Here is a 19762-nt window from a genome sequence, read left to right as displayed (position 1 = left end):
TTAGTGACCTAAAACTCTAGTTTTTTGATTTTGTCTTCTAAATTTGCTTGTGGACAAGAGGTCAAGATGTCGAGGAAAATATCCATTTTCAAAAATACCTGTATTCATGTAGACAAGTCCTTGGTGTCTTTAATACAGCCAGTCAAAGTAAAATCGTTGGTGAAGATTTTTTTTAGAGGTTAATTTTGTTGTGTTGTTGTGCATTTCTTGCTGCTACAACACAGTTATGATGCAGTTGAACTGCAAAATGATTCTCAGCAATCAGACTTTGGGTCTCGGCAGGAATTTCCCAGAATCAAGACCAGTTGCTTTTATCTACATTAACATAGAATCACAGATATCCATAAGTCACACAGGCAGATATGTATTTCCGGAAAAAAAAACGCATTATGCGTTTGGACGATGCAGAGAGGGACTGCTCTCAATGCTCATGTATAAGACACACATTGACACTGACGCTTGACACTCCAGCAAAAAAAAAAAAAGGCTTTTGTTGTCTGGGTTCAATGAGCGGAAAGAGTCTAGGTGCTTTTGTTTTTTGTGACATTTTTGGTGTGCTGAAACTGCAAATTTAACCACTGATCACTTTAATTGCTTTATTTGCTGAAATGTCTTATGGTAAAGTAGGACATCAACAGGAAGCTTTCGTTAGGATGAATTTCCTGTTGAGTCAGAGTGATATTAACTGTGACTTTGCCTTGATCGTATTGAGGTGCCACTGATTTTGTAATTAAAATGTTACTTTTAAAGAAACATTCCCCTCAAAAACACTTTGACACTTTTCTTAGATTTCGAAATAGTTTCAGGGGAAGCCATTTTACTGAAGTAAAAGTGGAAAGCTAGTAGTAGATCAGATAAAAAAAAATAACAGAAGTGCACTAAACAAAAATTAATCCATCAAGATGTTGTGTTAATGGTTACAGTACTTCTCACAGAAAGAGAGAGTAATCAAGATTGAGTTAAGACCAATGTTTGCTGCACAAAACATTAGGCCTATCTATCAATCAGCGACACCACAGACAACTCGTATTGCAGCCGTTTTAGAGTCAAAAACTTCCGATACTTGTTTGGAACATATAACAGATAACAGATAACAAAGTTCTATCCAGTCTTAGATAGGTTATTCTTGCTGCTAGATTTGAGTGATATCCTGTGTTCCTGGCAGCAGGAAAGTTGCAGAATGTGTCGCAGCACGATGCTCCATCTCCTCTGAACTCTGCTTCACCCCATTATCAGATAGTGAAGCTCTCATCCAGCACTGTCATGCTCAGTGTAACATCTGCAGCCCTAAGGTATGAGCGTGATGTGCTTTACTGCAGTTTATTTAGTCAAAGCACAGGAAGAATACACAAACAGGAGCTTTAGAGTTGTACTGCATCTGTTTGATGTCTCTGTTATACATTTTAGGAATGGAGCTAGAGTGTTATTTCAGTATTGATAAATGCACAAAGGGTTTATTAATGCAAGGGAAGCAATGTAGTGCAGGAGGGTACGGTCCTTATTGTCACTAGTTCCTCTGCATTTGAAAAAGCTGCATTATAGATTGTTGCCCAAGGGTATTTTGTGAACTGGACAATTATTGTGTTTTCCAAGAGGCTTGTTTTTAATCTTTGCTGCTCTCCCCTCAATCCGCATTCATGCATGCGTACTCCCCTTTTGTAATTTTATTGTTAGACACTGTAATCAAATGAAAGGTAAGTACTCTCGACCAAACAACAGTAATTGTTTGTAAGCATTGTACTGAGCTATCCAACATGCACTTGAACAAAGAGCAGTTTTTATGTTGTTTGGGACTTTGGGGAATTTGCGTCATTCATTTTATTGTCGGCGTGTTCTTTGCTCAAATATAAATTAATGACCAGGCATTATTCATACACATATCTGTCTGCCTTTGCAATAAAAGGGAGCAATGACCTTTTAGCTGTCTGAAAAAAAGAGCATTACATCATTTTTCTCACACTGAACACATCCCCTTGCTGAGGTGAAACATTTTGGCTTGGTAACTTGTTTCAGGATGAAAAACACCAAAAGAAACAGGCCCAAACTACCCAAAAGGTCCCTCTGGCTCTGCCGTCGTCCCAGCTCTTAAATCCGATGTGCATCAATAGAGATAAGAGCTCCAGGTTATTTCCTGGAATAGAGAGTTAGCGGGGCTAAACAACACATGTTCCAGAGGACCTCGACTGGTCTGGATCATCGGCAGACTGACTGATTCACAGCTTAGTGGGAGTTGAGCAGGATATCATAACAGCAGAATATACAAGCTCCACACTTTCAAGCCCATTAGTTCCCCTCCAGCTCCCGGCCAAAGTGATTCCCATCATCCTGCATCAAAGGCATCCAAGCAGACTTGTACATGACGAATCTGCACAAATAAAGCACGAGAGATTTACGTACGTATGTCCTCAGGGTGTGCCTTTAAAAACCCAATCATGCTCCTTTTTTAAGCATTACAAGCAGTGAATGCTTAGAGATGTCACATCTAAAATTATACAGATACAATATGAATCAAAGCCGAAAACATGAAAAGTTGAAGTAGTGTAAGAGAACAACTTTTGGTGTAAAGGTCAAGGAGTTGCATATATTGAATACCTCACAAAATGATCATTTGTTACACACCCCGTGTTACCTTTTTTTTTTTAACGCACGCCTCTGGTCAACGAAGAATCAAAAAACGGAAAAAATTATGGATGAACTGAAGTAAAAGAGTTCTTAAATACAGTAAAACTATATCAAAACATCCATTAACAAGCTTTCACAAAACTTGTGCAGAACAATCCAATTCTCATTAATCCTGTCGTATGCTTAGTACTTCCCCAATTCATTTTAGCTAAAATCTTACTATTTAAAACACTTCCATATAAACAGTCTAACGCGCTTTAGATAGCGTTTTTGACTACTACTCAACTCTGCTTGTTCATTCCATCGTGCAGAGTTCAAAAGGCATGCACTTTCTCAGATGCTCCACTTTTATGCACAGCTGTTTTATATAGTGAAAATTTAGAGAAAATGCATGTGTTAAGTAAGTAGTCAGCAAACAACTGGATAAGTGACACTTGAATTACACTGCATCAAGTTGTGTGAGAGTTTGTAAACTGATATTTTGATATATTTCTGCTTTTGGGTTCTTTGTTCACTTTGGAGGCAAGTTTTCTTTACGAATTCCACGTAACACGGTGTGAGTAATTGTTATAAAAATGACTGTATGGGGAAATTCTTTCTGTATTTAACAGAGAAGAGTCTAAAGCGTGGTTTTAGGAAAACATGCTTCACTTTAAGAGATGATATTTTCATCCGAAAAAATATATGTATTGACAACTTAATAAATATGTGATAGCCAAGTGAGTGTTTGGACATAAAAATTGGGTCACAAAGGGTTGAGAAAGTCTTTCTTTATTTCCTCTATCTTGCTCTCTCACTGTGACATACCCTCTATCTCTCTCTTTCGTCATGCCTTCAGCGAGCACTGAGTCTGGTTAATCATTGCTCCTGCTTGGTGCTAAGTTGCAGAAAATAGTAAAGGCTTGCCGGTGTGTTAGAAAATGAGTCTTTACATGTGTATGTGTGAAGGGAGAAAAAGAGAGGGAAACCTGTGGAAAACTGAAACACACTAATGCAACACTCCGTAAGCAGGAGCATGTGCTCACCCACATGCATGTCAGCCTCTCCTTTGCACGCAAACACATGCTTAAACATCATGCATGCACAGAGTGATGCCTGAGAATTTCCTCTGGTAAGACCTTGCACTTAAGCTTAATACCCAGTCTGGTGCAACTGACATAGTTTGGCTGTTTTTTTTTAATTTGCTATTAGTGTTAAGCATGAATTATGTGTTTTTAATGAGCAGGAACAGATCGTTGAGTTTTTGAATGAAAGCCAACATCTCATTTCAGTGATGCTTCTATGTTTAGAGCCACTTATGTTACTGTTCAACTCATAAATTGTAACATCAGAGGAAACTGAATCGGACAGAAACATGTCTGATGGTGTTAAGGACAAAAGAGTTGGTGGTGTGATCACAGCTGGAGCAGCCCTGACCTGATGTCAGAGCAGACAAGAGTAGCTCTGATCCCACGGGCGCCTGGGGCAATCAGTCAGTCTGTACTGCTAATGCTAACTGCATCCTGTGGTCATTACACTGAACAGGCCATTTAGAAAGTATGGCTCTTTGATTTAGATTTTATCTGATGTCTGACTTCCAGCAGAGCTTTGCAATACATTTACATTTACATTTACATTGTGACTGAAACCGCCTGGTGGCTAGACTTTAGAAGCTTGTTGACATGTTCAGTCAAAGTGCAGTCTGAAAAACTTGCTTTCTTGAGCACTTATATTATATACCTTACATCTGTCATGACACATTGTGCTCTTATCTCTTGCACAAACACCGTACCGCCAGTAAACAAAAGAAATTTCAAACACACAACAACCCGAGCCCGTCCTCTTCCCTGCCACGAGACTAGAACAGAATGGAATTTGAAACGTTTTAGCCAAAAATGTTTCCATGGTCAAGGTGTTTTTTGCAGAAACGTTTCAGATTTCGTTCCGTTCTCCCGCTTCAAACCAAATCTCTCTGGAGAGTTTACGGGCGTCGATCGATACACAGGTGAGTGACCTCTGGCACACGGTGACACACGCTTGACCAAACACTGACAGGCTTTAAGATGAAGGTGGACAGCAGCCAACTGTGAGTCCCTGAGTGTGTACAGCTCTGCTGAGCTACAGCTGTCTTCCTGGAGGTTTTCGGCTATGGTCTTTGATGTTCTGGACATGTCTATTTCTCAGCAGTCCATCCCGCTGCATGTACACCTTGTTTACTTAAATTGTGTTGTTATTATGTTACAGCCCTTTTCCTGTTTTGGTCCTCTTGGCCAAGTTCAGCTGAGGTAATAAGTGGTGTGTTTGCAATGAGCTTTGATGTATTGTGTGTCTCTGTGTCATCCAGGCAGTGTGGCGAGAGTAGATAAGCCCCCTTATGAGGTGAAAGCCCTTCCCCGTCCTGCAGTATCCCCTCCCAGCACCACCAGCAGGAATAAGGGATGTCACGGCGGTTCCTCCTTTCAGCGGTGCTGATATTCTCCTGCAGCATTGAGGTAAGTTCTGAGAGCACACAATCACACAAACATCGCATATACATGTTATGTGCACACTTTCCATGGGGTGACAGCCTCCGTGTAAGACTGTAACCTTCGTTTAGTCCTGGCCTTTACAGTGAGGCGGTGGGTGTTGTTCCTCTAGCTCTGCTGCCTCCCGAAACAAGCCAGTCGTGGTGCGGAAGCCTAAACAAACTGTCCCTGTTTTTTAATGGTGTGAGTCTTATTGTGTACAATAAATCAAACCTGTCCATACATAAGCACGAGCCCCCCCATATAGACAACACATTAGAGTAGGACAGCATCATCTTGATGGATTATTTCCCATCCTGAAGTTGACTTGTTTACAGCTACTGTGTACATTAAGTGAAGTGAAACAAATGAATGCCAGTTCAGTTAATGCACCCATTCTGTCTTCATGGTTTGTGTAAAGTGCACATTTTTTTGCCCACCTGCTTACACTTCATCAATAAGTCCACGGATAACAGACCCTCTTCGTGTAACAGGACTTTTTGTTACATGTGTCCCGCTGTCTCCTCAGGTGTCTCCTGCTGCTTCTCTGGATAAGCTGAAGGAGAGCTGGAAATTTTACATGGAGGAGTGTGAGCGCAACAACAGCCGAGACCCACCAAACACCGGTGAGCTGAACGTTTTCAATACTTAAACCTGCAGTATACAATCATCTGCTACATTTGATATGGCAAACTTGTTCACATAGAGTTGCCTATTTCCAGCAGCTATGGAGCAACTTATAAGAATTCATTTAGAGTCGTATTTCAAACAGCCTGATCCCAGAAATATGTGAAATATTGTAGGCATTGTTTTTCTTAACTAGAGAAACAATGAAGTGCAACATTGTAATCACTTATGGTTCCTTAATCATCATTGGTGCTCTGAAACATTTCTGTTATATCTTACATATATGAAATTTGCATTAATATGAGAGATACAATCAGCATTTACCTTCACGTGTTGGTGGAAAGGTAACTACCTATGGCAGTGGAGCTGTAATGATTAAGTAGTGCTGTCTCCAGACTATAGGAGCAGCAGCAATTTCTGTTCCCCGCTCAAACCAATTATATAATCACTCTGCTTGCAGTAGCTCCCAGTTTTCTATTTACTGCACCACACTCTGCTCTCTGGCTCCAGTTTGCGCCATCAGCAGTGTTTAACTACATGGCGGATGCTGCCCTTCAGTTGCATTATAACCCGTAGAGGTGGAGAACAGTGATGGTCCAACTTTCAAAAAGGTCGCTTCCCACACTGCATACAAAATCATACCACTCTGTGGCACTCATACACCCATCCTGTCATCCCATGAGTGTGGCAGAAAATTAGCAGGTATAGGAGAGTTGTGACTTTTTACATGTGAACATCCACGTGTCTGTACGCTAACATCCAGCACTGTTTACATCCTCTGTTGAGAAGATGAAGGGTGTAATATAAGAGGAAGTTCACTGATGGAGGACTTAACTCTGGAGTCAAGATAAAGGACCATGATGTGTACAGACACCATAATGACCAGCAGCAGCCATCACTTAAAAAAAAAAAAACAACCCATATTCCATGTCTTTTTATGCCTCCACACTGGCAGAAGTTGTGCCCGGAGGCATTGTGTTTATGTCCGTCCATGTGTCTGTCTTTCCCGTACTTTTGAATGTGATATCCCAAGAACGTCTTCTAATTTCTTCAAATTTGGCACAAGCATTCACTTGGACTAAAATATGAACTGATTCAATTTTAGTGGTCATAGGTCAAAGTTCAAGGTCACTGTGACCTTGCATCTGTCTCATTATCATGGACCCAATTTCTTAAAAACTCCATGTGGGAATTCCTTCAAATTTGGCACAAAAGTCCACTTGGATTTAGGAGGGAACTGATCAGAATTTGGTTGTTGAAGGTCAGTATGATCTCACAAAACACGTTTTTGGCCATCACTCAAGAATTCATTCATATTTCATTCACACAATTTTGACAAATCTCTGCACAAATGTCTAATAGGATATAATAATTAAGTGCTAACATTTTCTATCCCAAAGGTCACCTTCACTGTGACATCGTAATGTTCTGCATAAAACACTTTTCTGTCCATTATTCAACAAAATATACAGATATATACAGATTAAATTGGTGACACTAATATTGGGTACCCACCTTGAAACTGAGCTGATTTTGTAAGTCTTCTGTGCTGTCGGGGGTAAGATGTGTGTGAAGAATCCATGTTTTCACATAAATAGAAGTAAACTATTATTGCAACATAACTGCTGTTTGGAGGCATACAAACCCAAATTATAATACTATTATTTTTCTTTTCTTTTCTTTTTTTTTAAAAAAATCCTCAGGCCTTGTGTGCGCCAGGGAATTTGACAGATATGCTTGCTGGCCTGATGGACTCCCCAACACCACTGTCAGTGTGGCGTGTCCGTGGTATCTGCCATGGCACCATAAAGGTAATATGTTTATACACACTGTATGGTGATTGGTTTGCTGCAGAGTAAGTTGAAATATCCTACAGAGAAAGACTACTGTCTGTGATGACTGGAACTTCTTGTCAATCACAGAGACTGTGTGTGTCTGTGTGTCTGTCTGTTTATTTAGTTCAACATGGCATGGTTTATCAGGAATGTGATGCAAACGGCCAGTGGGTGCCCACAAAGAATACGAGCGAGTGTGATTCTAATGATCCAAGTCTGGTAAGAAATGTCTCCCTTGTTATTATTCCTGCAGGGCATTAGATATAGTTTGGAGAATACAAATATCTGTCTGCTTTAACTAATTTAAGAGAACTTATTTAATGCAATTTTACTCTTAAAACTGAAACTACACCTCTCAAATAAAGGAATCTAAATATGATGTCTGTGTTTTAATTTGCAGCAGTACTATGGCCATATTCGGATCATGTACACAGTGGGTTATTCCTTATCACTGGTGGCTTTGGTGTTGGCGCTTGGCATCCTCATATTCTTTAGGTAATAAGGATTTTTGGTTGAAATCATGTCTAAGAGGTATAAGCAAACAATCATGCACCAAACACAATAATGTAGTCTAGATAAAGCTATTCAGATCTACAGGTGCTGGTATTTCAGTGCTTGTGCGAAGCAAACAAATATATGACAAACTACTCCTTTAAGTGGAAAGCTGTTTTGCTATTTGCATTTTATGATTTGAAAAAATACTGACCATTGTTGCCTCTCTTTCATCAGAAAACTGCACTGCATGAGGAACAACATCCACATGAATCTGTTTGCCTCCTTCATCCTGCGAGCACTGTCCATCCTCATCAAAGACGCTCTGTTGGAGGCCAATATCACTTTGCGGGACCTCAGCAACGACCAGGAGCAGGGAATCCCCCAGGCATCCATGCCTCCAGTGGAGATGCTGGTCAACAATGAGGTCAGTTGTGATCTGCAGCTAAACAGTGTTTTAACAGAATCTTTTATTTTTTTAACAACCAATATTTCAGCCCTTGAGAATTTTACAATTCAAAAACTGAAATATAACATTTAAAGGTATACTACGCAAGAACTGTCAGTTACTGTTTGTAAACAGTATCACCAGCCAAAATTAAAGTGAAATTTTTGTAGTGTCCTCTTGGATGTGTGCTGTTTACAGTCTGGCTCTTGGCTGCGATCTTTTAAAAAAGTCCCAACCTCACCTGTGCTCTGTGCCCAGGGCCATCCTGACCACAGCGAAATAAAAAATAAAATAATAAAATAATAAAATATAGGTATCGGGTGACTCTCTGCAGTTAAATACATCGCCATGCACCTTTGGTGTAAGTAAGTATTGAGAGGGATTACTTTTGTATGACTCTATACTTTGTTTATTAAAACATGAAAATATCGTCACAACATGAAAATATCTTGTAAAAACGTGAAAAAATCTTTTCATACCAAGAAACTCTTCTTATTATATTCTGCTCTAACATGGGAACATCTTATTATAACATGAAAACATCTTGTTATCACATGACAGTATCTTATAAAAATGTGACAAACATCTCTCATGTCATTCCTTGATACTGATCAGTTTTTTCCTCTGGTTTGGCAGTTCTAGTATGCTTCCATGCATCCTGCACATTTTTATCTCTAATGATTTACTAATTGACAACTGGACCATGGTCTTCATCAAAGTGCTCATTAGCATGTTGATTATCCTTCATGTTTGTATACTTTATAAATAATGTGCATAATAATAGGATACAAAAGCATCAAACCACTTAAGTTCTATCAAAGACTGCACAAAGAATATGAGCAAGATATGTGATGTTACAATTATGATTTTTATAAAGCACAGTGAAGTTCATATCTCACATAGATAAATATGTAAAGTGTATAGAAAGTGATAATCTTGTGAAAGAGTATTGGTAACCACAGATAATTGTAGCAGCCAGTTATTCACAAGTTTGGAGTTCATAGCTGGATGAGGACGGGGTTAAATTTTCTGCTCTTGTTCAGTCTGGCGGCAGTAAGAGCTCCCATCTGCTGCAGCGCTGATCTCACTAATTTATAATATCAAGTAGCTTGATATTTTATCATATGTGAAATAAACCTCGCTGCTGTCTTGCAGATAGCAGTTAGCTGTCGCATCGCCATGGTGATGATGCAGTACAGTATCATGGCCAACAGCTACTGGCTGCTGGTGGAAGGCATCTACCTCCACAACCTCCTTGTCATCACAGTGTTTACAGAGAGGAACTACTTCAACATCTACCTGTGCATTGGCTGGGGTGAGCTGATGGGTGTCTGCGAGTGTGTATTTGTGTGCGTTTGTGTGGCGTATTAAGTCAGAGGATGCAAATTAATTAAGTGCTTTGTGACTAAAAGGTAATTCAGTGAGAGCAGGTAAATGTAAAAGGTTGTCAGGCTGCTGTAGAAAATGACTGTTTTGCTTTTAGACAACTCTCATTTCTTTACAGGCACCCCGTTAATATTCCTCGTGCCCTGGGTGATAGCTAAATACCTGTATGAAAATCAAGAGTAAGTATCCGCATTGCACTCTCTTCCTGCCTCTCTTCCTCTACCCCCTTACTCCTTTCATCAGACCCTGCCAATATTTTTCACTTGTGTTGACTCTGCACTCAAAACAGCACCTCATATCAAAAACAAAGATGGCAGAACGTTTTTCTCTTAAACATATGAATACTTTGAACTCCTTAAAAATAAAGTATTTCACCTGGGGGTGACGCTCACATCCTGCGCACAATATGTCAATGCATTTACATGTAACAACACAAAGGAATCAATACTGTGAAAAGATTCTGCCCATCGCTACTATACGAAGAATGGGCTTCAATCAAACTTTTTACAAAAACATGTTTTATCTCCTGCAGGACGCCAATATTAGGACACTGTGTCATAACAGCAGTGTTGGCATGTTTTTAATAATTCATAATTCCAAATGTTATTATGCTATCACTTAGGGTCTAGTGTACACACACTTAAGCAGTAAATGGGGGTGAAATGGATTTTCTGAAACTGCAGACACGCTGTGCTGTTATGTAAAGCTTTAAAAACCCAGGATGTATGGTGCCATCAGTCACTCACATTTCATCAGCCAGAGAGGGGAAATCTTGTGTTACAGAAGGAACCTCATTTGAAAGGTGTTTGTGGTTATCTCGCATTCATCTTTTCTCCCATGCTTCTCTTTTTCAGGTGCTGGGGCCAAAATATAAACATGAATTACTGGTGGATCATCCGTTCCCCAATACTTCTGGCAGTTGTGGTAATTTCTCCTCCCTCACTTTCAGTCTGTTGTGGTCCCCTGCTTTTTATTTTACTATTGCATGCCCACCTGTCACTTCATCACTCTCTTTCCTAAAGATTTGAATCCAAAGTGCCATATTTGTTGTTTCAAGACCTCTCATATTTACCCACCACTCTTGCATTTCCACTTTTCCCATTAATATACTATACAATATTTAACACACATCATTTATTCATGAAGTGAAAAATGTTGTCTTTGCCTCAGGAAACAACAGGGAAACATCTTAACAGTCAAATGTTGGATTAAAGAAATATGATTTTTGCCACTAAAGTTAAGCTAACCCCAATCCGTTTAGGTTCTTTATTGTAGGTGTGCTCTTTAAAGGTCAGTTCTAAGCTTTTATTTAAGTTCGATTTGTCATGGCTCTAATGCCAGGCCAGTTACACAGACGTCCCGGCATTTTCCATGCATTAATCTTCTTGCTAAGTGGCCTGTATCTCACAGGAATTCCTGTGTTTGAGTATTCGCAGGGATGGGAGGGCTGCTTCCCATTGCAGCATTTCCCTTTGCGTCCCTATCCCACCACGTTCAAGGTGCACATCACAGCAGAAAACTCAATACAGCAGCAAACACTTATGTTTGTGTCCCTGCCTGAACAGTGAAAGTCAAAGTCTGTGCAAACATAAAATACATACATGCAGTATATCATATAGATACTATACATCCTACAGTGTATGTATACAGGACATGGAGTAGAATTGTTGATAGATAGATGAATTGATTGACACATAAATACTTTCTTAAGTTTGTCTTGGTCAAAAGTTTAGGTGTAAGTACAAGCCAAATCTACTTAGACTTTTCTGTATACTTGTCAGTATGAAAAAAATTGCTCAGTATATCTTTAAGAAGTTTATGAAAAGTAAAGTAAATGCAATCTCTTAGTTTGAAAGAAGTATACTAAAAGTGCAATTGAATAAACTTCATTTTTTAAGGAAAGATAAATAGATAGATTAATGGATAGATAGACTATATCATCGACTATTGATCCAAATTGGGAAATTTTAGTTACAGCAGCAGGTTGAATGGAAGAAGTAAAACCTTAGTAATATACATTTCACAGTAGAAGGCAGAAATATATATATATTCAGAAATAATCTTAGCATAATCTTTAAGTATAAGATATACAGTATATCTATTGAATATGCAATATACAGAATATACTATAATACACTTTTAATACACTAAAGTATAAATTATATCCTTAGGAGAACACACTACCAGTATATACATAAAACAAATATACATTTTTTTTAAGTTTAACAGTTCAGTGAAGTGAGTACAAGAATAAGTTGTGCAAATCTGCCATGTGCAAAAATAAGATTTGCATATTTTAGGAGTGAAACAGAGTGGAGCTTGGTTAGGACAGAAAACTATAAAGCAAAAAGTTTGATGTTAAACAGAGGTGAGGTGTTGTACAGTTATTGCTTTGGGCAGGAAAGATTTCCCTTAATCAGTCCCTCTGACAGCATGAAACTTTTAAAGCAGTTCATTCTAGACTGATATTGACATAAACACATCTAACATTTGCTCATTTCATCAATTTCATAGAACAAAACTGTAAATCCTACACTGTGTTTCTTATAATAACAAAATGCCTGCACATATAACTGTACGCACCAATGAGGTCCTTTCACTTCCCTGGTCCAAGCACCTCCAAATAACTATGTAAAGGTCACATCATAAGTGATTTTCATTAGTGGAACACCCGCTGTTTCTTGAAATGTCAGCTGCTGTGAAGGGCCCCCCTGACGACAATGTGCTTCTGTTGGGAGTAATAATGTTTGAGACTCAGTTCAATTAAATCAGACAAGAACTATGTTTTGTGGGGCGCCCCCTAACTAGCACGGTGAAGCATGCGTCCCCAATGCAGAAGGCTCTTTAGCCTTGCTACAGCCGTACAGGTTCAATACCAACCCGGAGAACTTTGCCGCAAATCATTCTACAGTCTTTTCACTCTTTGTCGTCTTTCTTTGGCTTTCCTAACAAATGGAGGTTGTAAGGCCAAAACAACAATCTTAAAAAAACCCCCACAAATTTAGTTTCCGTTTCACCGAAAACATTTTTACTGTTTTCATTGGAAATACATTTCTGTATACATGTGGCAGTATGTGGATTGTGTTTTTTTCCGCAACTTTGAGCAACACAACCTTCCAGTGTTTTTTGGATGGCAGCCAAAGTTTCAGTGTTTTAGTGTCCCAAAACTTTGCACAGAAAAGCATAACTGTCTGCATGACCTTCAAGATCAGTTCATCATGCAATCAAAACTGTTACTATCAACACCAATGTCTCTGTCTCTCACAGATCAACTTCCTTATCTTCATCCACATCATCAAAATTCTTGTGTCCAAACTTCGAGCGCACCAAATGAGATACACAGATTACAAATTCAGGTGAGTTCAAGCGTCAAAGCACTTTATCTATTTACATACAGACAGACATTACTCTCTCCACTTATGCTTTCTCTCGCTTTGTCTCCCACCCCCATCCGTCTCAGGCTGGCTAAGTCGACTCTGACCCTGATTCCTCTGCTGGGCATCCATCAGGTTGTCTTCATCTTTGTGACAGATGAGTCCACCACAGCCACCATCGGGCTGCGTCTCACCAAGCTCTTCAGTGACCTCTTCTTCTCCTCCTTCCAGGTTGGACTCTGAAAAAAGAACATGAAACGAAGCATCTTTATTTTTACAAAGAAAGACAACACTATGAAATAACTCATAGTCAAGACATTCAGCTTTGATCAGAGCTTTGAGTGAGATGGTTCATCTCACGATGGTGCATCTTATGGTTCAGTTAATCTTAACAAGATTCAATGGAAGACGCCTAACTGCAGCTGACAGTTACATTTTTGTCTCCTAATCAAATCCAGATCTCGACATTCACGCTATACTAAACTAACAGTACAAAAGTTATTCTTTCATGAAGTCTTAGTGTCATTCCAGCTGAGATTGTTCAGTGATTCATTCAGAAGTTGCTGCATGTCTGAGTTTCCCTTCCCCCGGGTCCTGTATTTACTCATGTGTCAGGTGGGATTACATTAGTGTAGTTTGCTATCCGTGCTGCTAACTGGCTGTGTCACACTGTGACATAATGACAGTGACCTTTTTGCTACGGGGACACAGATGACGCGAGTCAAGATAACAGGCAACCACTGGGGGAATCGCCTTGATGCAGAGAGCGACACAGAGACGACAATAAGAAGTCAAAGACAACAAGAACAGCCATGAGGCTTTACACTTAAGACAGAAGACACTACATGATTTTGCCCAGTGGTTTGGTCATAAAGCAACAAACTTTCAACTGGCCCTTATAACTGAAAAGGTTCATGCACTGATGTACTACAACCATGGTGTCATGTTTTTAAAACTTTAAACACTGGATTATCAAAAAATGTGTGAGTAACTACTGTAGCTGTCATGCATTGATGATCAGAGAGACAGAGTGAATAAAAAACTCTCGAGCACAACTCTGAGGGCAGATGAACAAAACAAGGTGTGTCTACTGAGCAAAAATACAAGTCAAAGTAACAAGAGGTCAGCTGAGGTGGAATCCAAAATATATGCTGGGTTGAAATCGAGATCAAAATTACAAGGAAGATATGAAAAGCTGGAAAGCTAAGGCACAAGGCACAAAGGCAATCTGGCAGTGAGCTAGTGAAAGTGCACCGGTATATATACCAGGGAGCTGATGAGGAACAGGTGAGTGATGATTAGCAGGTGGATTGAATCTACTGATGAGGGCAGGCAGCGGAGCGGCAGGGTCTGAATAACAGCAGTTAGAACACAATGTGCAAACAAACCAAGTGAATTAATGAATGATAAATCAAGTGTAATTCAAAACCTTGACAATAAGAGACACTAAACTGTTTGGTCTTTTGAGTAGTTCAGTAGAAAATGGCGATTGTTGTTAGCTGTTAAGGCGTCAAGACATGCCATTGGGGTTGTAAAGTGTTTGACACACTAGTTTGATTTCTCTGTTTTGGCCTTCTGGTGGCTTGTAAGTGATCAAAGGTATAGACATGTTCAGTAGATGTTTTTAGAATTGGCAGTGGGTAATGGGGTAATGTGCTAGAAAGTAGGTACTACTTTTTGTTACTTTTGTAATTCAAGTAATTGGTTATTTAGTTATGTTTTCAAATACACAGTTTGTTGCTTTTATTTTTATTTCCATTAATGTCATGTTTGTTGAAACATGATGTACTTTAGCTTCCTCTAAAGAACAAGACAGAGCTGCTGCTCGGTGGACAGCTGAGAAGCAGAGACCACAGGAATAAACTGCATGTACAGCTCATATATTTTCAAATCTTACTTTGTGAATAAAGTGTATATTTCAATCAAACCAGTGCTGCATTGTTGGAACAGGAGACAGTGACTAACGAGGCTAACTGAGACAGTTTTGGTGAGTTTTATTTTGTTGAATGAATGAGTTTACCAAGAAATTAAGCTTATAGTAGTAGTCTTAGTAGTAGTAGTAGTAGTAGTCTTAGGTGAAAGAGAGAAACTTGAATTGGTGGTTGTATTTTTCAGCTTAACAAGAAAATAGGTTAGGAGTTCAGAGGAGATAGGAGTTTTTCCTTTTGTGAGTTTGTTTTGCTTATTTATCAGATCTCAATGAAGGTAGTGAAGCTGTGCTCGAACACATCTCCCAGCAGAAACCACAGTAATTCCAGCAATCCTGAATTCCTCTCTAGCAGCAAGGCAGCAAAGACAGTGAACAAAAGACGCCGCTCCCTGATCCGTACTACAGCTTGGTCGCTTGGTCATTACTGTAAAAGCTTACCTCAGTGACTTTCATACTGTTGGTTTATTGACCATTTCGAACTTGACAACATGATCATTCCAAGTTTATTACAAGTGTCCTTCCTGTTGAAAGGTTTGTTAAACCAATCGCTGACAGGGAGTTCACAGGGACCAAAGCTGTTGCCAACTGGATGGCAGTGAAACGGTCCTCATTGAAGTTAGCTCACTACAGAGGATGCAATGGTACACATAAAAATGGCTGCCACTCTGACCATGCTGCTATGTTGATTTGAATAAGAATATCTATTCTTTCTCATTCTATTCCTATGAGACTGATCAAGTGTTGTTTTTCTCCACAGGGTCTCTTGGTTGCCATCTTGTACTGCTTTGTCAACAAAGAAGTGAGTGTCTACATCTGTGCAACATAAACAACCCCCAGACTTCTCTCCGTTTATCACATTTAGAATGCATGCCTTCTCTTTTCAGGTGCAGTCGGAGATCATGAAGAAGTGGAAGCGCTGGAAGCTAGGGAGGAACATTGAGGAGGAATACCGCCACACCTACAGCAACACCCCCAACACGAAGACAGCCAGCCTGTTGAACCACGTCTCTCGACTGCCTCATCTCCCAGACGTTGCCAAAACCTCCTCTCCGGTCTGCAGCCCTGAAGAGACGCACATGCTGGTGGCTGGATGCCAAAACGGTATGGTCCACAGTCAGGGGGCAGACCAGTGCACCTCCCCGCTTCACAAGGAAACCATCAGCAACTGCACCCTACTGGAGGACATTAGCCTTACGGACAAGGTGCAGTGTTATGAGGGTCAGAGAGAGAACGTGGAGAGCCACCTGTGAAAGGTGCTGGGAACAAGAACTTGATGAGGAAAGTTCCAGGGCCTTGAGCTCTCATGTGGCTCTGACATACTGCCCTGGGTGGCTGTGAGGAGCTGTGCTGATAGACTCATCTATCAGAGCTGTCTTTGCCAAGAGATTGCTGTCACTGGGAGACCAAGCAGCCTGCGAACAGAGAATAATATGGCAGACTCCCACACTGAGACGTCTAATGTTCTGTGAGCCTTGTGAATGGATTTCTGTTGATGTTTGTTGGACAGCGAAAGAAACTGCTGCCTGTTGAACAATGAATCAAGGCAGATAAGCCATGTAAAATAACAAGAAAATAACCTGAAACCTCAAATAGCAACAATGGAAACAAAACAACAAAAAAGAAACAGGGTCCTTGCTTGAGCCTCTGCTTTAATTTGTGCTTTGTATCAAATGTGTGTTTTGTGGTACTGGAGGTCAAAGACAAGCTGGACATTGAACTGCATAAACAAGAAAAAAAAAAGACCAAACAAGTGACTCAAAACGAGATGATAGGGAACATAGACTTTTCCCCTTTTTTTCTTTGCTCTGATATCTGTAAATGTTTTTTTGTCTATACTGACTCTGATGAAAATGTACAGAAAAGGACGAAACATTCTGCTGGCCGTACCTTGTACAGTTAAGATGACCACATTGCTGTTCAAGCGGCCCAACACAGGGGACACTGGAAAATTGGCAGCTGCTCTCACCAGGTCATTCCTGGCTTACATACAGACATTACAAGAGGTCAAGAGACGGTATGCAATGAATAATAAATATGATCTTTAGTTTTACAATAAAACAAGTCTTTTTTTTTTTTTTTTTTTTTTACATCGGCATGAGCCTTGGATACTGCATTGCTACAGTTATGATTATTTTAATGCGCCAGGCGTCTTTTCAAGGGGAATAGTTGCAATTCTGTGCTGTTAAATGTTTTCTTTCCTCCTTGCCATCAAGATGTTGTCTGACTCACAGGCTTTGGCACACAATATTCTACACAGTAGCCCACTCAGCCCTCGAGAGGAAGGCTGATAGGGACATCCGAGCACTCAAATCAAGGATAAAAATACACAGCATAGAGACCTGTCAAGCAACACATGCATAAAGTATGAATCCAACACATGCTACTCAGTCAGTGTAATACATCACCTCCAGCACAAGGCTGTTTTTGGAGGTAAAATGTAGGCCATCGTACATGCTCATATTTAGTGGGTTAGAAGTTGCGTGAATCATTCACTGAGGATGCCTGCTGTACAGTGCCATCACATCAGTATCTCCACTGTGCAAACGCCCAAAAGTCGGAAAGCCTTTGCTAATGATTGCCTGCGCCCAGTTACTCTGCACACAGTGTTTAATGTTCAGCCTTGTGCTGTGTCGACAGCGGCTGTGGACACTCAGAACAAAACTCTGCACCCTAAAAGTGGAACAAAACATTTTAGTGACAAACAAAGCAAAATTAGTAGTGGTACATTCACCTCTGAATACATTGCATTTATTTTTAAAGGTCCATTGTGTAGGATTTAGGGGCATCTATTGTTTATAATGACTTTATAGTGTGATATAGATATAAGAATCATGTTTTTGTTACATTAGAATGAGCAGTTTGTATCCATACAGAGTGGGTTTTCTTCTTTGGAGTCTGCCATGTTGTTCAACAGTAGCCCAAAACGGACAAATCAAACACTGGCTCTACATCGGGCGATTGATGTTTTTGCATTGGCCACCGACATGCTTTATACACAGGAGAGGTTTCAGTTCGGCAACCTCCCCGTAAGAAATCACTAAATCCTACACACTGGACCTGGAGAAAGGAAGCCGTGTGCAGAGCGTTAATTCATCTTTGAGTTGCGAAACGTTTGCCAGAACTAACTCACCATGACTTTGTATGTATGACTATTTGCACAATGTTAATTTATAATTGATAAATACCGTGTATATATATGTGTGTTTATACAGTTGATTTATTTGATTGCTGTCAATATATTTCTTGGCAAGTCTGTCCGTGTGTGTATGTGTGTGTGTGTGTGTCTGTGTGTGTAGCTATATATTTTCAGGTAGGTATGAATGTGTGCCATTTCAGTATGTGTTGCAGTTGGATGAATCATTGGCTGTAGCCAGATAAGTGATGGATGGTATAAACAAGTACAAATGGCTTCACACAGAGCGTAGAGGTCAGATGTCATTGTGAGTCCCACTCAAGCTTATGTAGTGATGCATGACATATGAGGTCATGCCAATATACAGTGTAAGAAATACACAGCTCTTTGTTTTATTAAAGAATCAGTGTGTTTCCACTGGTATCATGTAGTTCAGGGCTAAATTAAAGCACAACAACAGCGTGTTTGTCATTCAGATAATAGCTCTGTGCATTTACACTTCAGCCAGGTGCTGGTATTGAGTTGGTAAAAACAAAAACATTTCATCGGTGTCTGCTGAGGATTGTAATAGAGCAGGTACATATCCAATACTCGGAATCGAGCTGAGAGCATGACACACATGCTGCTGTTGCCCGGAGGTGAATTTGCAGTGTTTTTTCTTAGTTTCCAGAGCAGGAGAAATGTGTGTATACTGAAAAAGTAACACAGGTATGTTGTGCACCTTGAGTAAAATAGTACTGAGTAGAGTATATAAGTATGGTCAGAGTATATTTCTAGTTTTATTTCAAACTGTTATGTGTATTTTAAGCTGTGACCTTAACCATGTATGTTTTTGAAGCCAGCAGCTTGGGTCACTCCCCTTCTGGACCAAAGTGGTTCTGTCTGAATGTATTCTATGAGGGCCCAAATCAGTATGTTCCTTTTTATTTTCTATTAATGGTGGTTATGTACAGTATATTTGCTGTGAGGACCCAATCAGTAAGAACTGGCTGTGTTCAGATGTATACAATTCATCATTTATTGTGTCCGCTTATCAAACATCAAATGGTGAAAGAGTAAATTACAATGTAGGCCTATGTGAAAGAGAATTTTAACTTGCTGTGTCTTTTGTATTGGTGAACATTCGAAATGATAAAATAAAAACGGCAAAGCATGTGCAGATCTTCTTTCTTGGCTTGTTGGTGATGTAGGCTGCAGTGGTCAGCTTGTCCTGCTGGTTGGCTTATAAGGGAGGTGAGTATTGATTTAACCTCTGGGTCAGGTGCTGTTTCCTAGCACATACTGTTCCTTTTGTGGCCAAGGGTCACTGGATAGGTCAGCTCACTTTCACTCAAAATCACTCAATTTCGACTAACCAGTATCCCTAAAACCATTTTATCAGATGGTTGAAAAGCTTTGAGAAGAATTTCCTATATCAGGGTTTGGAGTGGTG

The 19762-nt window shown here is 39.9% G+C and overlaps 1 protein-coding gene across 1 annotated transcript in view; it reads left to right on the top strand.

Moving 5' to 3' along the window:
- Positions 1 to 19485, top strand: part of gcgra (glucagon receptor a) — a 48078-nt gene extending 28593 nt beyond the window's left edge. The window contains exons 2-14 of the mRNA XM_042504626.2: positions 4946 to 5093; positions 5635 to 5731; positions 7436 to 7543; positions 7692 to 7786; positions 7968 to 8062; positions 8297 to 8486; positions 9663 to 9822; positions 10012 to 10072; positions 10748 to 10817; positions 13161 to 13249; positions 13354 to 13498; positions 15955 to 15996; positions 16082 to 19485. Coding sequence (XP_042360560.1) covers positions 5040 to 5093; positions 5635 to 5731; positions 7436 to 7543; positions 7692 to 7786; positions 7968 to 8062; positions 8297 to 8486; positions 9663 to 9822; positions 10012 to 10072; positions 10748 to 10817; positions 13161 to 13249; positions 13354 to 13498; positions 15955 to 15996; positions 16082 to 16447 — 1572 coding nt within the window. The 5' untranslated portion in view covers positions 4946 to 5039 and the 3' untranslated portion in view covers positions 16448 to 19485. The remainder of the gene's footprint in view (positions 1 to 4945; positions 5094 to 5634; positions 5732 to 7435; positions 7544 to 7691; positions 7787 to 7967; positions 8063 to 8296; positions 8487 to 9662; positions 9823 to 10011; positions 10073 to 10747; positions 10818 to 13160; positions 13250 to 13353; positions 13499 to 15954; positions 15997 to 16081) is intronic.
- Positions 19486 to 19762: the final 277 nt, after the last annotated feature.

This window comes from Plectropomus leopardus, chromosome 18, assembly GCF_026936395.1.
Source record: "Plectropomus leopardus strain MGB_pleo_1.0 chromosome 18, ASM2693639v1, whole genome shotgun sequence".
Lineage (NCBI taxonomy): Eukaryota > Metazoa > Chordata > Actinopteri > Perciformes > Serranidae > Plectropomus > Plectropomus leopardus.
Note: the sequence above shows the minus strand (reverse complement) of the source record. Positions and strands in the feature narration are given on the sequence as shown.